Raw genomic sequence first — 17,291 nt, forward strand, 5'->3', positions numbered from 1 at the left:
TGGGAGCTGCGCTCTGGCTACCGGGGGCTGCGACGCGGCGGAAGATGGATGTGATGACCCGTCATACCGACCAGGAAATATCCACACTTGACGGTCCGCGCCCTCGCCGGCCCTCCTTTTCCCTCCTGCCCAAACCGGGCTGAGACCTGGCGTGGTGACAGCATTGATCAACTTGGGGTGCAGAGCAGCTTGCACGTGTGCATGCACTCGGCCTGCACGCACTCGTTGCCGAGCCTGTCCTGTAACTTCCTCCTCAGCCTCTCCAGCCTCGGGGCCTCTAACGAGGGCAGCTTCCGACTGGGGGGCGGGGGTCCTCATTTTCCCCGTCTTGTGTGCCTGGAGCAGGCCTTTGTGCATGTATCCTGAAGTTCCCTGGTTGTTCATTTGTCATGGATCTTAATGACTATTCGAGGAACTGCGGCTTTTAGGATGGTAGAGCGAGGCAGGAAAGTAATAGAAATGCTCAGATTCCTCGGCGAGTAATTGATTCTTATACTTTAATTCATTAGTGATGTGATGTTTCGTGAAAGGTTATGTGTGTACTATAAATCTGAAAGGTTTGGCGGAGTCTTCTGTCATTGCTGATAAGTAAGGAAAGGAAGCAGTCGTCAATGTAGCCCGCTTTAGGTGTTATTTGTAATTGATCAGACTTCTTTTCTCGGCTCCGTGGGTCAGCGAGGCCCTTGTTTTCCCTCCAAACTGTTGGCTACTTTATCTTCAATCACAGCCGGAAACTGCTTACCTGTGTATTTTTTTAAGAGACAAATCCCACATCGGTGACATGTTTTTGTACTGTATTTGTGACTTTTCACCTTACCATAATTTTGTTCAGAGGTTAAATAGTTACATTAAAAACTATTTACTGTCGTTCTGTAAGGTAACTTGTCTCAAAGTGTAATAACTTCATTCCCAATGGTCATCCTTTTAGTCAATGATAAGGTTTCTAATGTTTATGAACACTTAACTAAGGAAAGCTTACCATGTAAAACTCAGAATTCTCTCTTAACTGTAGTTCCACTATACAGGATATCAGCCAAGAGTAGTAATATACTTTTTTCATGTTTTATAATGAACGGCTATAAATGGAAAAAACTATCAATTAAAATTTCAAAAATTGGAGGTATATAAAATGGTATTAGGTTAATTTACATATTTAAAATGCAAATACTAATTTCACTGAAATTTTATTGCCAGGAACATTTTAATTTTTTGAATCAGTAATTGAATATACAGTATTTGATAAGAGGTTTTTGAGAGAATATGTGTATGAGATAATTGCTGGACAAAAATTTGGAATCCATGTCTACTTTGGATTGTTCTCACTCAGTTACCTATTAATAACTATTAAGAAAGGAAAAAAGTTATAGGAAGAATTGCATTAAGTTATAAATATAAAATGTAAGTGTCATTCACATATACTTTTTACTATTAGGCAAAGTATTTTACTACTTTCCAGTTTTTTGAAAATATTTTTTAAAGCTAGGCATTTACCTTAGCCAGATAACAGTACTGAAAAGGCTATGGTTAAGTGAATTGTTTTCCTACCAGGAAGGTCAGAAGTAGCCAGTGAAGAAAGAATGATACTGAAGGAGGATAAAAATTGCCAAGGGAAGGTTGTTGCTGAGTAGATACTTATTAAGTACTTGTGGAATTGAATTATTAAAGAACAGTTTTCAAAAGTTTGTTTACCCTTTATTTTTATTTTTAAAGATATTTTTATTGATTTTAGAGAGGAAGGGAGAGGGAGAGAGAGATAGAAACATCAATGATGAGAGAATCATTGATAGGCTGCCTCCTGCACATCTCACACAGGGGATCTGGGCATGTGCCCTGACCGGAAATTGAACCAGGACCTCTTGGTTCATAGGTTGACACTTAACCACTGAGCCATGCTGGCTGGGCTAAGTTTACCCTTTAGATTAACTTTCTGTGAAGACAGTTTCTAGTTAGAAATAATAACTAAAAGGATTTTTCTAGCAATATGTGTAGTTATTGTTCTAAGTACATATATTAACTCATTGTAAACATATTAATAACCTTGTGAAGTGAATGATATGCCCTTTTTATAGATGAGGAAACCAGTGCCAGAGAGGTTAAGTTACTTGCCCAAGGCCACGCAGTCAGTAGGGATAGAGGGCAAGATTTGAACTAGTCAATTTGTTTGGCTTTTTAAAAAATATATTTTATTGATTTTTTACAGAGAGGAAGGGAGAGGGATAGAGAGTTAGAAACATCGATGAGAGAGAAATATCAATCAGCTGCCTCCTGCACACCTCCTACTGGGGATGCGCCTGCAACCCAGGTACATGCCCTTGACCGGAATCGAACCTGGGACCCTTCAGTCCACAGGCTGATGCTCTATCCTCTGAGCCAAACCGGTTAGGGCAAACTAAGGCAATTTGAATTAATAGTCTTCTATACTCAGGATATGCTTCTACAGCCCTTTATGCTAAAAATAGGGCAGTAAAACACTTGCTATTAAATTGAATAGTTCTCTGTGTTGATAGTATTTTTAAGTACTTACAGAAATGTTTGGATAATTCTAGTTACATAATGGGCTGTTACTGAGAAAATGTTTGGGTTGTTTAAGAGGTATAGGACTGACTTACGGGCATGTGGCCTGGGCAGTCACATTATATGTGCAAATATGTAAGGACTGCCTGGTTTAATGCTCTGCTGTCACCATCTTGGAATTCTTAATTTTTGAGCAGGGAGTCCTGCATTTTTATTTTGTACCGGCCCCCCACAAATTACGTAGCTGTTTCTAAGAAGGAACACCTAATTTATTCAGTTCCAGAAAGACCCTTATTTCTCTTACTTTACCTTCTGAATTAGGATTTGACTTATATAACCATTGTACTTATATGGTATTTTTACGTGCTTATTTATCTAAGCCTTTTTAGTATTCTCGTAAGAATAATGAGAAGAAAATGTGCTGTTGACTTCTAGAGTATACCTACATCTAGAATTTATAAAGATGTGTTCCCTTCAGTTTTCAAAAGTTGAATCACATGAGTTACAGGACATTGTTTGGAATAAAAATTAAAGAATAACAGGCTCTTAATACAGTGGGGCCTTGACTTACGAGTTTAATTCGTTCGTGACGGAGCTCGTAACTCAAATTACTCGTATGTCAAATCTTAAAGTGAACGAGTGAGACATGTGATGCTGGGCTGATGTTGTGGCGTTCACTGTGACGTTCGCCGCGCCAACTACCGGTGGGGTATCTGAAGCTGGCTCGTAACCCGAGTTTTAGCTCGCAACTCAAAGCAAAAAATCGGCCAAGAGATGGCTCGTATCTCGAAAAACTCATTAGTCGGGACACTCGTAAGTCAAGGCCCCACTGCATGTGACTGTAAAGGGTCAAAGAAAGGTCTCTTTAGAATGAGTGAAAGATATATAAGGATGTGGTTTATACTTTTTTGGCTTTTTGAAACTCAGGGCACTTGCTAGCATCTAGAGTTAGATTACCATGTCTCCTAAGATTCCAGAGGTTGCCATTAAAAAGTTTTCAGACCGAGAATCATAGAATTTTAGAACTGGAAAGACTTGAGGCCATTGTATCCAACACACTATTTTTCCAGAAGGCTTAAAGAGGCCCAGTGACTGACCCAAGGCCACAGAAAGAATCTGAGCTTCCTGATCTCTCTGGTCCTTGCTTTGTCTACCTGTCTTGTCCATACAATTTCCATATTAATACTATGCAAAGATGTCAGCACCAAAAAAAACAATAATCAAGGGCACAGGAATTTTAAAGCATTTTATGATTTGTACTGTATGTAGCCTTGAATTTTTATGGTTCTTTTCCTTAAGACCATAAAGTCAATTTTTAAAATTTTTGTCTGCTACATATTGAGGCTCTGTGCTTGGCACAAAAAATAGTATTTAATTAGTCCTTGTTGAGTGACCTGAGTAATTAGGGAGTTACTAGGGACAAGAATATGCCATGTTGGAAGCATGAAACCCTGTTGCTTAAAGCATTGAACAAACCCAGACCATTATTCACTTAAGACTCGTAGTCTCAAGGATGCCTGTTGTGCTTTAGGGGCCTTACCTAGGCTTAACTCTCATTTCTTTGTGTCCCACAGCACTTCTGTAGGCAATCTGGGGATCTGTGTCTAGGATAGCCTTTTCTTGGCCTCTGCTGTAAACACTAGACCATTCAGTGTTTTCAGAAATGATTTTGTTTGCTTTACTTTAACAAATGTCAGCCTTTTGTTTTTGTCACTGTTGGGGGCATAGGAACTTCTAAAACTTATAAGTGTGAAGATTTATAAAGAGAAGGGACTGTTTACTACAAGTGAATTTGTGAGTGCTCTAATATAGATCTAATTTTAGGAAATGCCATAATTCATTGTCCTATTTTCAGTGTACTCTATGATAGACTAAAAGTTTATTTAGGTACAAAGCTATTAGAGAGAGGGGGGAGGGGAGAGAGAGAGAGAGAGAGAGAGAGAGAGGTTATCTCAAGAGACTGTCTAAAAATACCTTCTAGTTTATTTGTATTTGAATTCTGATGTATGTGTTTTACGTAAATAATGAAAAGGTATTGAACTTACGATTTGTGAAACATTTTCAGAACTGGATTTTGCTTCTTCAGATACCTATTTTAAAGCAAACACTCATCCCAGGAAAATGATGGCTTATTCTGAGCCATCAGAATAAGCTTATTTAGGTGCTTATTCTGAGCCCTCAGTTCTTTGCCTGTCTATATAAGTTCTGATTTCTTTATTCAGATTTTACGTAAGTACATCAGTAGCATTATTTCCTAAAGTGTTCTTTCTGAGAAAAATTAATTCATGATCTCTATCAAGTAGGGAAACTTCTATGATTCTCCTTTCCCAGCACATAAACAGTATTTAAATAAGAGAGGCCCAGCATTGGTGACTTACTGAGATTAGAGCACAATCTCAAGGTAGCTTCTTAGGAAGGCATATTTTTTCCTTTAGGGCAAATTAAAGGCTCATATGGAAAAGTTTTTTACTGTTCATTACTGTCTTTAGTTGCTTGGTACAACTTTGCTTTTTTTCATATTCATTTAGTTTTGCTCTTTAGTTAATGAGACTGACTAGGGCAGGGGTGGGCAAATTTTTTGACTCGAGGGCCACAACGGGTACTTAAACTGGACCGGAGGGCCGGAACAAAAGCATGGATGAGTGTTTGTGTGAGCTAATATAAATTCAAAGTAAACATCATTACATAAAAGGGTATGGTCTTTTTTTTCAATAGTTTTATTCATTTCAAACGGGCTGTAGTTTGCCCACGGCTGGACTAGGGATTAACAAAAGTGTAGTCCTAATGTTGTAAACTTGGGTACTAGTTATGTATAGATCTTGGACAAATTATTTAATATCTGTGATCTTTGTTTTGTTTTCATCTGTAAAATGGGGAAAATAAGAGGACCTATCTTGACGTTTTGAGAGGATTAAATGTTTATGTAAAAAACTTAGAGCAGCGGTTCTCAACCTGTGGGTCGCGACCCCTTTGGGGGGGGCAGGGTCAAACAACCCTTTCACGGGTCGCCTAAGACCATCAGAAAACACATATATAGTTACATATTGTTTTTGTGATTAATCACTATGCTTTAATTATGTTCAATTTGTAACAATGAAATTGGGGGTCACCACAACATGAGGAACTGTATTAAAGGGTCGCAGCATTAGGAAGTTTGAGAACCACTGCCTTAGAGCTATGCCTAGCACATGGTATGTGCTTATTAATTGTTAGCTAATGATACTATTAGAAAAGATGGTGAGATATTGCAAGTTAGGGATTGGTCTGTTAAGGCCTTACCCGAGGATTTGAGAAAGGATTTGAGCAGTTCTGAAGGATAAGTAGAAATTGGGTAGGTGGAGAGGAGGACTTTATAGATATGGTGGAATGACATAAAGAAAAAGGTGGAGCAGGAAAGGAAGGGAAGACAGTATCAGAGATCATTGTGGCTGGAGTGGACGGCTCAGAGTTGAATGTGTAACAGTGAAACTCTTAGAGCTGGAAAATGAATAGAATGGTGAGGTGAAGAATGCAGGTAGTCTGAACTGGCCTCTCATGACTACTTCTGAGGGAGGCCTCATAGAAGGATTACAGCCGTAATCAGGGATCCCCTGGTCCACTGCTGTGCTTCCTTGACTTTTTCTCTCCCAGTCTCTTGGTTACACTCCCCAGGTGGAGGAACAGCCTTTTTTACCTGTGGCTTTCTTCCCATGGAATTGGGGAACTCAAGGACTTTCTCAGCAGTTTTAGCAAAAGGAAGATTTTTTTTTTCTTCAAAAGTTCTGTGAAGTCTTCCTTTTGGTATTTGTAATTTCAAGATATTTTAAAACACATTTTCTCTCTTGAAAAATAACTCTTGTTTTTAACCTTGTCTTGGGAGTGCTTATTCTTAGGGACCATCAAGAACTGCAATGAAAAGTAAATATTTTAAGTTCATATCTGATCATGGTCTGCATAAGGAGCAATGTAAAAGAAACATTTTTGCTTCAATATTCACCCAAACCTTTGTATGGTTATGTGTGAGTACATGTGTGCATATAAATGTATTATATATATGTTACTGTTGAATATATTACATATACTTACACTGTCTATCTATACAAAAGCCTAAGCAACTGTCCTACCAGTAGGTATGACACTCAGTGACCAGCAGGGGGCAGATGCTCTGACCGGTAGCCATGATGCACACTGACCACCAGCTCAACGCAGTAGTTGCCGAGCTGCGGTGACTTGGCAGCTGCAGTTCTCTGGTGATGCACCTGGAACCAAGAAGAGGGAGCCCGATTCTGGGATGCGTCACCCGAGAACTGCCCTCTCGCAATCTGGGACCCCTCTGGGGATGTTGGAGACCTGGTTTCAGTCCGATCCCTGCAGGCCAGGCCGAGGGACCCCACTGGTGCACAAATTCATGCACCGGGCCTCTAGTATCTATATATTTTAAATTACTATTTTCAGACCTCTTCCTGGAGGAATTTTAGACTACAATATGGTATATATTTTCTTAGAGTTTGCATCATGTCATCACAACTCTACTTTCTTAACAGGTTTCATGAACGTTTAAAATGAGTGATTTCAGAATATGTAGTTTAACACACAGTATAACCCTGAAATTATTTTAGTTCTATGTTTCAGTTTGTATAAAATAAACACCCCATTTTAGCAATAATTACTGTTCAAATTTTTGTCTTTTTAAAGGAATAGGAGTATTAGGATTTATAGGGAAAGTATTTTTGTGCTTATTTTTATGAGTTACATTTAAACATTTTTGCAGACTCTCAACAGGATTAATGGCAAGGTCCCCGTTAATAGGTCCTCTTGTTCAACATCCTAAATGGATGCATTTTGTTACTTCCCCTTTCTTATTTCTCTGAAAGGGTACTTATTGCAGTTAGTGCACATACTTCAGACTTCTTTTACTAAGTTGCTAAGGAACTTTTACATTTCAGCATCTTTTTCCAGTGTTCTTTTCATCATATTTATTAAATATTTTTTGCATACATTATGTTGTGGAGAGAGCTTCCTGCCTACTGAAGAGTTTTCCATTCGAATACCAACTCAGTCAGTTGATAGTGATTGGTTTTAGAGCATTATTTTGAGAATTCTTTTACTGTATCCATATTGTTTAGCAGAAAGGATTACCTTGATTTATTAGTGATGTGTGACCATAAGCATTGGATGGAACTGAATGGCGATTTATGGATTCATTCCTTCATACATCAAGATTATCAGCTGTTTTTCTGACTTCACTTGAAATAGTTTATGATTTCCTATAGCAGCGGTTGCCAGCCTTTCGAACCTCATGGACTACTAGTGGTCCGCGGACCACTGGTTGGCGACCGCTGTTCTATACTATTGTTTATCCTGACCCTTCTCTGCGAAAGCAGAATTAATCATCCCTTTATTGTTGCTATGATAGTCTATTATTATCTTAATTGTAACACATATCTTCATTTAATGATTTCCTTGTCTGGCTTTTCTATGGATTGTAAACTTCGTAAAGGAAAGGACAGTATTTTATTTATCTGTATATCCTTAACACCTAACACTGTGCTTCGTACATGTTCTACGTAGCCAAAAAATGAGATAGTTCACTATTTCCTTGATGATCTGGATGATGTGTGGTATGAACAATGAGACATTTATTATGTTTGAAGATAGGTGATTAGGCCTCGGTTCTAGGATGGTGGTGCAGTGTACCTAAAGGAAAGGCAGATGCTTTAGATAAGAATAGTCAAGTCAGTGTTTTTTTGGAATGCAGAGGAACTTGGTGTTTGAACTTCATGTCTGAGAGAATGGTGGTACCATTAAAAAAACAAAGTTGGAAAGGGGGTAGATTTGGATGGGATGAGTTTGGTTTTGAAGATGTTGGATTTTGATTGAAAATGTTTGTTTATTAGTTTTAGATGGAGGATTTGAACTAAGGATTTGGTAGTTGGGCTAGTTGGAGAGCTTGCTGTGTTATATGCTTCATCATAGCACTCTACTTGATTGCAATTGCTTATTCAATGTTCATCTTTCCCTTTAGGCTCTAAGCGCCAGTAGGGCTGGGAAAATGTCTTGTTCAATGCTGTATCCTCACTTACAAACACAGTGACTGTTTGGCACCTGGTAGGCACTCAGTAAATAATTGTTCAGTGATTTAACTTCTGTACTATTAGTTGACTTAAATTGTACACTATATTGACTTTATATTGCTAATTAGGGTTACTAGTTTTTAAATTACTTGGATAATTGCTTTTTATAGAATCATTGGACATTTAGACTTGAGATCTTAGAAATCTTTGGCAAATCCCCCAGTTGGACCCTGGAAAGGTAAAGTCATCTACCCAAATTTATTATTTATTCAAAAAAATATAAATATGATACATGTCTTTCAGGCTAATAAAGGGAAGGTAGAAAGATGGTTTAAGTAGATGGTGATTTCATAGGTTTTCTCTTTTTTAATCATTTCTCTCCTCTCTAGTGCTTTGTCCAATGACATGAAAATGATTAGAAAGGAGATGAAATTTTATTTGTGCTTGCTGGCAACAGATTTTTGGAGTTTCTAATGATTAACATGAGGTTTAGATAAGATATTGATTTTGTTTCCTCCTCCTTTGTCATGTTAGCATGGTTAATCATGTTCTTGGTTTACCATTATTTGATAGTATAATTATAAACATTCATATGAGTTATTTGGCTCTGTTTAAACAATACCATCTGTAAAACAAAGTTCAGAAAAAGTGGATCTGCCTGAGACCACAATCAAAGGATATAATTTTAAAGGTCAGTAAATTTTCATTTTTAAGGTGTGGACATTGATCATCAGATTAAAATAAACGTCCAGTGTTTTATTTTACAGTTTCCCAAACAGAGACAGTATACTTTTGTTTAGAACAAATAACAAATAGTCCCTTAATTATTTATATATATACTAGAGGCCCAGTGCATGAAATTCATGCACGGGCGGGGTGTGTGTGTGTGTGTTCCACAGCCTAGCCTGCACCCTCTCCAATCTGGGACCCCTTGAGGGATGTCCGACTGCCCGTTTAAGGGGGATCGGGCCTAAACGGGCAGTCGGACATCCCTCTCACAGACCAGGACTGCTGGCTCCCAACTGCTCACCTGCCTGCCTGATTGCCCCTAACTGCTTATGACTGCCAGACTGATAACCTCCTAACAACTCCCCCGCCAGCCTAATCGACACCTAACTGCTCCCCTGCCGGCCCAATTGCCCCTAACTGCCCTCCCCTGCCAGCCTGGTCTCCCTAACTGCTCTCCCTTGCCAGCCTGTTGCCCCTAACTGCCCTCCCCTGCTGGCATAGTCACCCCTAACTGCCCTCCCTTGCCAGCCTGGTCGACCCCAACTGCTCTCCCCTGCAGGCCTGGGTCCCCCCCCCATTTGTTCTCCCTTGGAGGCCTGATTGCCCACAACTGCCCTCCCCTGCTGGCCATCTTGTGTTCACCTGGGGGCGGCCATCTTTGACCACATGGGGGGGCCATCTTGTTTGTTGGAGTGATGGTCAATTTGCATATTATCTCTTTATTATGTATGATGATATATCACACACACTGTATTTTTTTGTGGGCTTTTTTTTGGTAGTCTTCACTCGATATTTTTTCATTGATTCTTAGAGTGGAGGGGAGGGGGAGAGATGGAACATCTGTGTGAGAGAAACACATCAATTGGTTGCCTTCTGCATGTGCCCCAACCTGGCCGGGATCAAACCTACAACTGAGATATGTGCCCTTGACTGGAATCAAACTTGGGACCCTTCAAGCTGAGCGCCGACGCTCTATCCCCTGAGCCAAACTGTCTAGGGATAAATGTATTTTTTAAATAATTATTTTTGCTCTTTTAAATTTCAGTATCAAGATAAAGAGGAAGTTGTTTTATGGATGAATACTGTTGGGCCCTACCATAATCGACAAGAGACATATAAATACTTTTCACTCCCATTTTGTGTGGGGTCAAAAAGAAGTATCGGTCATTACCACGAAACTCTGGGAGAAGCACTTCAAGGCGTTGAATTGGAATTTAGTGGTCTGGATATTAAATTCAAAGGTAAGTACACCTTAATAGTCCTTCTAATAGAAGTTATATTGTAGACCAGGGTTTCTCAACTTTGGAACTATTGACGTTACAGCTGGATAAGTCTTTATGTGGGGGGGCTATCCTGTACATTGTAGAAGTGTCTCTTGCTTCTTTACCCACTAGATGCCAGCAGCACTACCAGTTGTGACAACCAAAAAGTCTTCAGAGGTTGCTAATAGCCCTTAGTTGAGTACCACTGCTCTAGACTCTATAAGAAATGTTTTAACCTATAACTTAAGTGTATTGCATTTAGGAAAACTAACAAAGATTTATTTATTTACTAGTAAATTTATATTTATTGGAAATAGATGTCCCTCTTTTCCCCCTATAGACTCCCCTCCATAACAAAAATTTATTTTGAATGTTATAAAGTAAAATAAATAATTGTTAATAACTTTATATTTTCCTAGCATATTTCTCAAAAGTGTTTTGTAGCAAACCATCTAGTGACTAATTGGACATATGTGGTTGGGGAAAACCTTCATAGATTCATATTGGAGTAATTTCTGAGGTGCGTGGATGTAATGGGGTGTGTATGGATGGATACTTAAATATTTTGTGTAAATCCTTAATTTCACACTTGTACCATTGGCTTAGAATGTATTTAAAAGTGCTGTATTAATTTATACTCTGAATACTTATAGGATAGTGTGGCTTTAAATTTGAAGTAAAAAAAATGTTAAAATTGGAAAAGATCCTCCTTATTTATTTTTCAAGTATCTATTTTATCAGGTCTTTTGAGTGTGTTTATACTTTTTATTTTCCTCTGTAAAGTTTATCAGAGAGGTATTTTCTGATAAACATTTTTAATCTGATAAACAGAAGCTTGAAAAGTTGAATTTTTGTAGGATCTTTGATTAGGTGTCTTGATTTTTGAATAGAGCATGGATCTTGTAATCAGGAGCTTTGAATTTTAATCCTATTTCTTTTACTGTATTGGTTTCAGTAAAGTTGTTTACTCCAATTTGACTTCATTGCCTACATGTGTAAAATGAACAGCAACTGACTCCTGTTATTTTTAGCACTTTTGGATGATGTGAAATGAGATATTTTAAAGATAATATTTGATTTTAATTCGTTAAATTTTATTCTTACTTTTAGAATATTTTTTGTTGAAAATGGGTATACATGTTTGCATTCTTCCTCCCCATTATATTCCTTGGGGCTTAATTATAAAATTAAGTTATAAATTTAAACCACAGTCATAGCCTATAGTTTTATGAAATATTGTGAACCTGCCCTGAGGCTTGTGTAAGGAGAAAGCAGACTAGAATGTGTGATCTTCGAGAAACTCTGTACTGCGTTTATTACATACTTTCTCCATTTGACCCACATTTTTAATTTATTAAAGCGGAATCAGAAAGAGAAAATAGGCAAAAACCCTGAATCCTACTTTGCTACGGTGGACGGATTTCATCAGTTTTTGAAAACCTTATCCTTATTTACTGAAGAAGAGACTCATTCAGCTGTCGTAGCCTTTCTTCTTTCTTTAGATAGAGGGGGTCAGTTTTCATGGGCTATCAAAGTGGGATTTATTTTCCCTTCAGACTAAGCACTTTTAGATGAAAGAACAAGAACTGGCCAGGTGTTATTCCCTGAGAGTTGGCGGTTCCTTGGAGTCTTGTCAACATTGCACCTCCAGTTGTATTTTTTCTTCTGTTATTTTTTTCTGTAACTATTTTTCAAACCAGTGTGTTAATTTGCAATTTTTATTTTATGCAGATGATGTGATGCCAGCCACTTACTGTGAAATTGACTTAGATAAAGAAAAGAGAGATGCATTTGTATATGCTATCAAAAATCACTACTGGTACCAGATGTACATAGATGACTTACCAATATGGGGTGAGTATTGTATGTTATATTTAAAGTTTGAGAATATTTGCATAATAAGCAACATTTATGTAATGACTCTGTTAAGGTGATTATATACTAAATCAGTAAATGTGTTTTCACTGTTTTCCATAGCATAATTTTAATAGCAATTTTATGGTCCCCTGATACTTGAAGGGTTTTTGACATTGCCAAACCTTAAGTGAAACTCCCTCAATATGTAATTTTTTTTAGAATATCTTTTTTTATTGATTTTTTACAGAGAGGAAGGGAGAGGGTTAGAAAGTTAGAAAAATCGGTGAGAGAGAAACATCGATTAGCTGCCTCCTGCACACCTCCTACTGGGGATGTGACCACAACCAAGGTACATGCCCCTGACCGGAATCGAACCTGGGACCCTTCAGTCCGCAGGCCGACCCTCTATCCACTGAGCCAAACTGGTTAGGGCTCAATATGTAATTTTTATGCAGTATAACTTTTCCTATTCAAGGGATTAAAAGTTGCTTTGAACAATCCAAAATATTTCCCCTCCCTCCATTTTTCTCACATCTTATTTTGACTTGCACTGCCAAATGCAATCAAAGGAACTAAATAGGACTTTGAAATTTTATTCTGGTTTTGTTTCATGTGGAACTGTGGTAGTATGGGTTTTAGATATGATAGGTTCCTGAATGACTTGTTTTGCTATTGCCTATGTTATTTTACAAAACTCTATCTGTTTAAAATTTTTTTGTTTTAGCTTTTTTTCTGTTTAATTTTTTTGTTTAGTTTGTTTATCTCTATTAATGGAGAAGAGCTATGGCATAATCCAAACATTGTTTGTGTTAGACTTGTTAAGTTATTTAAACTGCGAAGCACAGCCAGCTATCATAGCTAGCATGTTTGGTCACATTTTTTTGTTAGTGGTTTTTGTGTTAGCCTTTTCTGGGTGGTGGTGGTGATAGAATTGGAACACCTGTTTCTATGTAAAATTAATACTCTGATTCTTAAAATTGTTAGCAGACTACTATGTTCATGAGCAGCAAACTGAAAGACTGCACATATATATAAGATCAGAGTTTAGTGTGGTACTAAGATGAAATTTATACAAAAGTTAATCTTAGGATATAATTGTATGCGTCATCGTTACTGTGTTGCATGTTAATTAGGTATAAATAGCAAGCATTTCATAGAAATGACTGTAATTAGTATTACATTAAAACAGGCATTTCTGTGATCAGTTCTGAGGGTATCAGGAAGACATTGAAATTTTGCTAATGATTTCTGAGCCTATAGTTCAGGAGAACCCATTAGGTTGGATTTCCCTTTTTTTGGTGAGATACCAGGCTCCTCTGCTAATCTTCTCCATTGCTTATGAGTTTCTTATCTGGAACCTTAGGTTTCTTTCAGTTATTTCTGTGGGCCTCCTTACAATATGTCAACTATACTTTCTTGTCTTAAATCTTCTTTAGCCCTGGGATTCCAGGGTCTGTCATATTTAGGGGAGATTCTTTTGGGTGTCCTAGAATGTCTGAACCATGTGAATTCTCAGAAAATAATTTTTTATCTGGCTTTTCTTGGGGTAAAGGTTTGAAACTCTTTTAAAAGCCCCCTTGAGAATAGCTTTTTACTTGCTGTAATTGTATCTCTACCTCCAGAGTAGATAGATAAACAAACTTTGATGAAATTATTAGGATTTTATTATTTCTCTACAACCCCAAGCAAAACAAAACTATATTACTTAAATCTGTACCAATTAGAGCAACTTTAGTTAATAAAAATAATCCTTTAAGAAATAATTTCCCCCTTTCCCCTCCCTCCCCATAATACTTTCATGAAATGCATTGATCATAGAGGAAAGGCCTTAAGGATTAACTTTAAGCATAAGGCTCCTGGGAAGTATATAGGCTTGGGTAGGGAATATTGGATAAATAGCTGATAGTAGTATATGGGCACAAGAGATAGATCTTCAGCTACCACTTAACTGCCCTCACACTGTTTAGGTCTAACTCTTCCAATATCCTAGTTGTGATCAAAGTGATCATTTTAAACTATTGCCTCATTACCATTTATCTTCAACACTTCTTTCATTTTTTTATCTATCTATATCTATATATCTATATATCTATATCCTATCTAATAATAGACAAACACGGTAATTGACCGTACCTTCGCTATGCCTCCCATTGGCTAATCAGCGTGATATGCAAATTAACCACCAACAAAGATAGCAGTTAATTTGCATACTGCAGGCAGGGCAGGACAGCGCCATCCCGCCTGCCCTGCTGCCATCCAGGCCTGCTATTTGCCACCTGGGGCGGTGGGGTGGGACAGCGCCATCCCGCCTTCCCTGCCACCATCCGGCATCCCATGTGCGACCCAACCCAGGGCGGCCGGGCGGGGCAGCAGCCATCCGTCGGCCCACTCAGGCGTCCCATGTGCGACCTGACCCAGGGCAGCAGGGCGGGACAGCGTGGCTACTCTGTCACCCCAGCTTTCTCATCACAGCTCCCTTGGGGGCCTAAGCCTTTAGTTGGACATCCCCCGAGGGTTCCCTGGCTCCCAGAAGGATGTCTGACTGCAAGCTTAGGCCTGATCCCCTGGGGAGTGGGCCTAAGTCGACAGGTGGCCATCCCCCAAGGGGTCCTGGACTGCAAATGGGCACAGGCCGGGCTGAGGGACTCCTCCTCCCCTCCGAGTGCACAAATTTTTGTGCACTGGGTCTCTAGTATATATATAAAAGGCTAAGTGACTGTCTGACCGGCCGGTAGGTATGACATGCACTGACCACCAGGAGGCAGACGTCTGCTCAATGCAGGAGCTGCTGAGCTGCAGTGACTTGGCAGCAGAGGTACTTGGGTGATGCACCCTGGAACCAAAGAGGAGGGAGCCCGATTCTGTGATGCATCACCCGAGAGCCGCCCTCTCGCAATCCAGGACCCCTCAGGGGATGTCAAAGAGTGGTTTTGGACCAGTCCCCACAGGCCAGGCTGGAGGGACCCTGCTCACTCTGCAGATGCCCTTGTAGCCACAGCACAGCCCCAGATGCGGCCGGCCAGGGAGGGACTGCGGGAGGTTAGCTCCAGGGCATGTCCAGCCCATCTCACCCAGTCCCGCCTCACCGGCCACCTTCTAATTAATTTCCTTTTCATGTGCACGAATCCGTGCACCAGGGCACTAGTTGAAGTATAATTAACTTATTGTATTCATTTCAGGTGTACAACATAGCAATTCAATATTTATGTACATTATGCAGTGATCACCATGATCTAGTTATCTTTTGTCACCATATAGAATTATTACAATACTATAGGCCTGGTGCATGAATTTGTGCCCAGGTGGAGTCCAGTCAGCCAGCCCTGATTGGAGCCGATTGGGGGCTGGGCCAGCGGTGGGGGGTGGGTAGGGAAGTTGGTGGGGAAGGCTGCGGGAGGTTGGCCAGCCCCACCTCTGAAGGGGGTGGCCTATTGGAGCCAGGCTGGCTGGGGGGAGGGGCCACAGGAGGTTTGCCAGCTGGCCCCACCCCTGACGGCCGGTTGGCTGGCCTCAGTGTGTGTCATAGTAACCAATCGTTCCAGTCGCTTGGCTTTTATATATATAGATTATTGATTATTGATTATATTCTCTGTGCTGTTTGTTTCTTTCCCATGACTTATTTATTTTATAACTAGAAATTTATACCCTTTAATCCTTTCATGTATATTGCCTATGTTCTCTTCTCTTGTCCCTCTGGCAACCACCAGTTTGTTCTCTGTATCTAAGTCTGTTTTTGTTTTGTTTTATTTGTTCATTTGTCTTGTTTTTTAGATTCCACATATAAGTGAAGTCATATAGTATTTGTCTTTCTCTGACTAATTTTATTAAGCATTATACACTCTAGGTCCATTTATGTTGTGGCAAATAGTAAGATTGCATTATTTTATATGGCTGAGTAGTATTCCATTGTGTATATGTGCCACATCTTCTTTATCCATTCATCTATCATTGGATACTTAGGGTGTTTCCATATTTTGGCTATTGTAAATAATGCTGCAATGAACATAGGGGTGCTGAATTGGTGATACTGAATTAGTGTTTTTGTTTTCTTTAAATAAATACCCCAAAGTGGAATTGCTGGGTTGTATTGTAGTTCTATTTTTATTAATTTTTTGAGGAACAGCATGAAGTTCCTAGTGCCTGCACCAGTTTATATACCCTCCAACAGTGTCTGAGGGTTCATTTTTCTTTACATCCTAACCAACACTTACTTTATGCCATTTTGATAATAGTCAGTCTGACAGGTGTGAGGTGGTATATCATGTTTTTGATGTGCATTTCCCTGCTGATTAGTGATGTTGAGCATCTTTTCATGTGCCTGTTGGTCATCTGTATGTCTTCTTTGGAAAATGTCTTCAGGTCTTCTGCCCATTTAGATAATTTTTAAATTTATTTATTAAAGTGGTTGAGGTGACATTGGTTAACATAAACATACAGGTATGGGTTTCTATTGTCACAAGATCTGTATATTGCACCTTGGGCCCACCACCCAGTCATATCTTCTCCTGTCACCTTATATTCTGCCCATTTTTAAGTTGGATTTTTTTTTCTTTTTTTGATATCTGGTTGTATGAGTTCCTTATATACTTTGGATATTAACCTTTATTGGATAAACCATTCGCACATATCTTCTCCCCTTTTCAGTTTGTTGATGGTTTCCTTTGCTGTGCAAAAACTTTTTAATTTGGTGTAGTCCTATTGGTTTATTTTTGCTTTTGTTGCCCTTGCGCCTGAGGAGACATATTCAAAAAAATATTGCTAAGACTGATGTCAAAAAGTTTACTGCCTATGTTTTCTTCTAGGATTTTTATGATTCCAGGTCATCTTTCACTTTAATGTAGTCCAGAACTTGAGCTATAAAAAAAGAGGCGCATTT

General features: G+C 39.0%; 1 protein-coding gene across 1 annotated transcript in view; it reads left to right on the forward strand.

The window, feature by feature from the left end:
• The first annotated feature begins 8,103 nt into the window (after positions 1-8,103).
• Positions 8,104-17,291, forward strand: part of TM9SF3 (transmembrane 9 superfamily member 3) — a 38,626-nt gene continuing 29,438 nt past the window's right edge. The window contains exons 1-5 of the mRNA XM_015559280.1: positions 8,104-8,109; positions 8,894-8,896; positions 10,342-10,537; positions 12,290-12,421; positions 14,406-14,416. Of these exons, the coding sequence (XP_015414766.1) occupies positions 8,894-8,896; positions 10,342-10,537; positions 12,290-12,421; positions 14,406-14,416 (342 nt within the window). The 5' untranslated portion in view covers positions 8,104-8,109. The remainder of the gene's footprint in view (positions 8,110-8,893; positions 8,897-10,341; positions 10,538-12,289; positions 12,422-14,405; positions 14,417-17,291) is intronic.

This window comes from Myotis davidii, unplaced genomic scaffold (assembly GCF_000327345.1).
Source record: "Myotis davidii unplaced genomic scaffold, ASM32734v1 scaffold332, whole genome shotgun sequence".
In the NCBI taxonomy this organism is placed as follows: domain Eukaryota; kingdom Metazoa; phylum Chordata; class Mammalia; order Chiroptera; family Vespertilionidae; genus Myotis; species Myotis davidii.